A 4,022-nucleotide genomic window follows, 5' to 3' on the forward strand; every position below is an offset into this window, starting at 1 on the left:
CAGTGACGTATTTAAAGAGGAAACATTCAACACGCTCCCAGAACATCGACCATGGGACCATGTCATTGAACTTTTACCAGACAGCAAACCCTATTCTGGAACAGTATACGCAATGGCAATCGATGAACAGAAAGCGCTGGATGAATTCTTAGAAGAAAACCTAAAAACCAGCAGGATCCGACCCAGCAAGTCGCCTTGGGGGGCACCATTCTTCTTTGTCAAAAAAAAGGACGGAAAACTGCGACCAGTCAGTCGACGGGTGGAGTTCCCCTCACTCACACCCAGTCCCGCGCTGGTTCCATCCACGAGTCTCTGTACAGCAGTCGTGTTTCACTTCATCCGGAGGGCCGCATGCAAGGTTGGCTTCGGCAGGATGATCAAGATAAACTCTCAGGAGCTGCAACGCTCCAGCAGCATCCAGGCTCAGCAGACTGGTCAGGTCCTCGCTTGTCACCCGAGTCGCCCCACTACATAGACTACATAAAACTGTATCTCATGTATTACCCCCTAACGTCATCACGACGGATGCTGCAATGGCCGACGCCAACCAACAAAAAGGACATCCAACAATTCCTGGGGTTTGCAAATTTCTACAGAAAGTTCATAAAGGATTTTGCTGCCATCTCCCAACCTATGACCAAACTCACCGGACACGCCGAGTGGACATGGGGACAGGAGCAACAGGAAGCGTTTGAAACCCTCAAAATGGCCATTACAAAAGTGCCAGTACTGACAGTACCCAACGACCATGACCAATATCACATAGAGTGCGATGCATCTAAATATGCACTAGGAGCAGTGCTCTCACAAAACCAAAATAATACATGGAAACCCATTGCATTCCTATCTAAAAGTCTCAATCCGGCGGAACGTAATTATGAGATCTACAACAGAGAAATGCTGGCAATCATGACAGCACTCGACGAATGGGACAATTTCCTTCACGGTGCAAGACAGCAATTTGAGATTTATACTGTTCACAAAAATCTCGAATTTTTCAGAAAGCCGCAGAAACTCAATCAACGCCAAGCGCGCTGGGTCCTAGAACTCCAAAACTATGATTTTACCCTAATCCATCAACCGGGTAAAACTATGATCAGGGCAGACACATTATCCCGTAGACCGGATCATGATAAAGGCGATTCTGACAACGAAAACGCTATCCTATTAAAACCTCACTGGTTTAGAAGTACGGAGGTGTTAGGCACCGAAGCCTTAAAAACCAAAATATTATCACACGTACATAATTATGAAGAATCCATAAAAGCAAAAATACTAAAAAAAGACAAGGATTTCTCTCAGACTGAGGACGGCCTGATCTGGAGGAAGGGGCGAATTGTTATCCCCAATGACAAATCGCTTCGAGGTTTAATTATTGCTTCGCATCACGATTCAATTTCTGCTGGACATCCTGGTCAGATGAAAATGCAAGAATTAATTTATAGATCTTATTGGTGGCATAACATCAAGAGAGACGTGAAAGCTTATGTAAAGGGATGCGACATATGCCAAAAAACAAAAATAAATCATCAGCAGAAGGCTGCGACTCTACATCCTAATCCTATTCCTGAAAGGAATTGGCAATATATATCCGTAGACATGATCACGCATTTGCGACTTTCACAAGGATATAATGCTATAATTGTGATAGTCGACATGAAGTCCAAAGATTTCGTTGCAGTACCAACCACGGATGAATTGACTTCAGAAGGCTGGGCGAATATTTATATCAAACACGTTTGGTCAAAGCACGGACTTTCCGAATGTATCACGTCAGACAGAGGACCTCAATTCGTCTCGCAGTTCATCAAAGACGTGTACAAAAAGCTGGGAATACAAGGAAACCCAAGCACGGCGTACCACCCACAAACTGATGGACAAACCGAACGAATCAATCAAGAATGTTCATAAATTATCGACAAACCGATTGGCCTGAATGGTTACCGATTTGCGAATTCATCTATCGCAATAGACAACACTCAGCAACCGGATACTCTCCTTTTTCTTTAACCCACGGATATCACCCTTACACTGGAGTGGAAACTCTGAAAGAGATAAAGAGCAAACAAGCAGACCAATTTGTCACAAGGATGAAGAAGCTGCAAGAAGAGGCATCGGCCGCTCTCAAACTCACCAAGGAGTACATGAAGGAAAAATGGGACATCAGGAAACAAGAACCGGTAAATTATAACGAAGGGGATAAGGTCTGGCTTGAAGCAATCAACATACGCACAGATCGACCAAACAAAAAACTTGACGACAAACGAAATGGACCATTCGAAATCGTCAAGAAGCTCGGAAACAGTGCCTATAAGCTCAAGTTGCCTAAAGCATGGAAGATCCATCCTGTATTTAATGAAGTGCTCCTCACGCCCTACTATACGCAAGAATTCCCTAATCAAAGAACGACATGAACTATCCCCAATGTTATGGCTATCGAAACAAAAGTAGAAAAAATTCTAGATTCAAGAGTACGACAAGGTGGATTACAATATTTAGTACGCTGGGAAAACAAACCAAGATCAGAAGACACGTGGGAACCGCGATCAAGCTTAATTGGACAATACAAAAGCCTGATCGATGATTTCCATAGACAAAACCCTGACGCGGCAAGGATGCCCACGATCACTGTGCCTGGCGCACTGAGGAATGTATAATTATCAGAAAAAGAAAAAGAAATTTCATGACGATGAATGGGACAAATGGACAAGCAACTACGAACGGTGGATGACCAGAATAAAGAAAGCTACCAATTTACCATCAATGACGCAATCAGAAATAGCCGAATTGTTTTTTGGGACGCACGCCGTCAATCAACATCCATCACAAACCACCATCACACCATGCTCACACTACCGACCTCAAACATCATCCTATTCATTATACTCGCCGCGCTAGTCACCACGATTGCAGCAGTCGGCATCACATTTACCATCCTCATCTATCGGCAAAGATCTCGCGACTCCCTTGAAATAGTCGGCCAACGCAGACCAAGTCTGGGGGGAATCATCGAATTAGAAGTTGTCAGACGCGGAGGCGCACAACACTAATCGTGAGGACATGATCCTAGAGGAGGGGGTAATGTTACGATCAAAACACTTTTTCACGATCACATGTGTTTGACACACGCACCGCACAGACATTGCAACCATGCATATCTCATCTTAAAAAACCCTTTCACGATCATTTATTATTTATCTTTCGACACTTTCCGCACCATCATTCTCACTTCCAAGGATGAACCCTCCCTCTCCACCATAAAATCGACTCTTCTTGGTTCTACTGCTTCCGCTGATGTCTTCATCAAGTCTGAGCCTTCCCCTATTGCTTTGGCTGCTCATGCTGGTGGAAGAAGGGGTTTTGGTACCGGGGGATCCGGTTATGGAGCTGGAGGATCTGGTTATGGAGCTGGAGGATCTGGTTATGGGTCTAGAGAGGATGAGAAGGGTTTCCGTTGGCGCGATCCGACCCAGGAGAGCGCTTGTTGTTAGAAGCAGGCAGAACAGGGAAGCATAAGATGGGTGGCCATAAGCACACCAGGCCCAGACACATACACAAACCGAAGGCAAGGTCAATTGCACGGACTAAGGAACAAAGGAAATACAGTGGCTCAGTACATAGTCAAGCTGTTTGTACCTATTTGTCCCAGTGGCTCTGCATCCAATACAACCAAAACCTAACACTCCCACCTTGTGAGGATGCAGAAGAAACCAGCTCCCACCTAAAACCACAAACAGGCATCCCTCACATACCCCTCCAATAATAGCAAAAAGGTGCATCAACAACTCCCACCTAACCAAAGACCTCAAACAATCCAGCAGGGACATGGCAGAGAGAGAAAGAGCTGCAGGAAACCCAATGATCCAGAAAGAGTGGGAAAATCAAGACAACAGGCTTGAAGAACTCCCCTATGACCCATAGACTTCACAACTCCTCTTTCCCAGAGATCCTTCCAACATAAGAACTGCCCCAAACCCAGAGTCTTCTCTCCTATTCCCCAACCACCTTCCAGTCCTCTAACC

The 4,022-nt window shown here is 45.2% G+C and overlaps 1 protein-coding gene across 1 annotated transcript; it reads left to right on the forward strand.

Annotated features, from left to right (window-relative positions):
* Window positions 1-103: 103 nt before the first annotated feature.
* Window positions 104-475, forward strand: GLOTRDRAFT_40964 (uncharacterized protein; the record flags this gene model as incomplete). The annotated part of the gene is made up of 1 exon (XM_007867329.1): window positions 104-475. A coding segment is annotated over one exon (372 nt), but the record flags the coding sequence as incomplete, so codon positions are not given.
* Window positions 476-4,022: the final 3,547 nt, after the last annotated feature.

The sequence above is a fragment of the Gloeophyllum trabeum genome (genome assembly GCF_000344685.1).
Source record: "Gloeophyllum trabeum ATCC 11539 unplaced genomic scaffold GLOTRscaffold_00006, whole genome shotgun sequence".
In the NCBI taxonomy this organism is placed as follows: Eukaryota; Fungi; Basidiomycota; class Agaricomycetes; order Gloeophyllales; family Gloeophyllaceae; genus Gloeophyllum; species Gloeophyllum trabeum.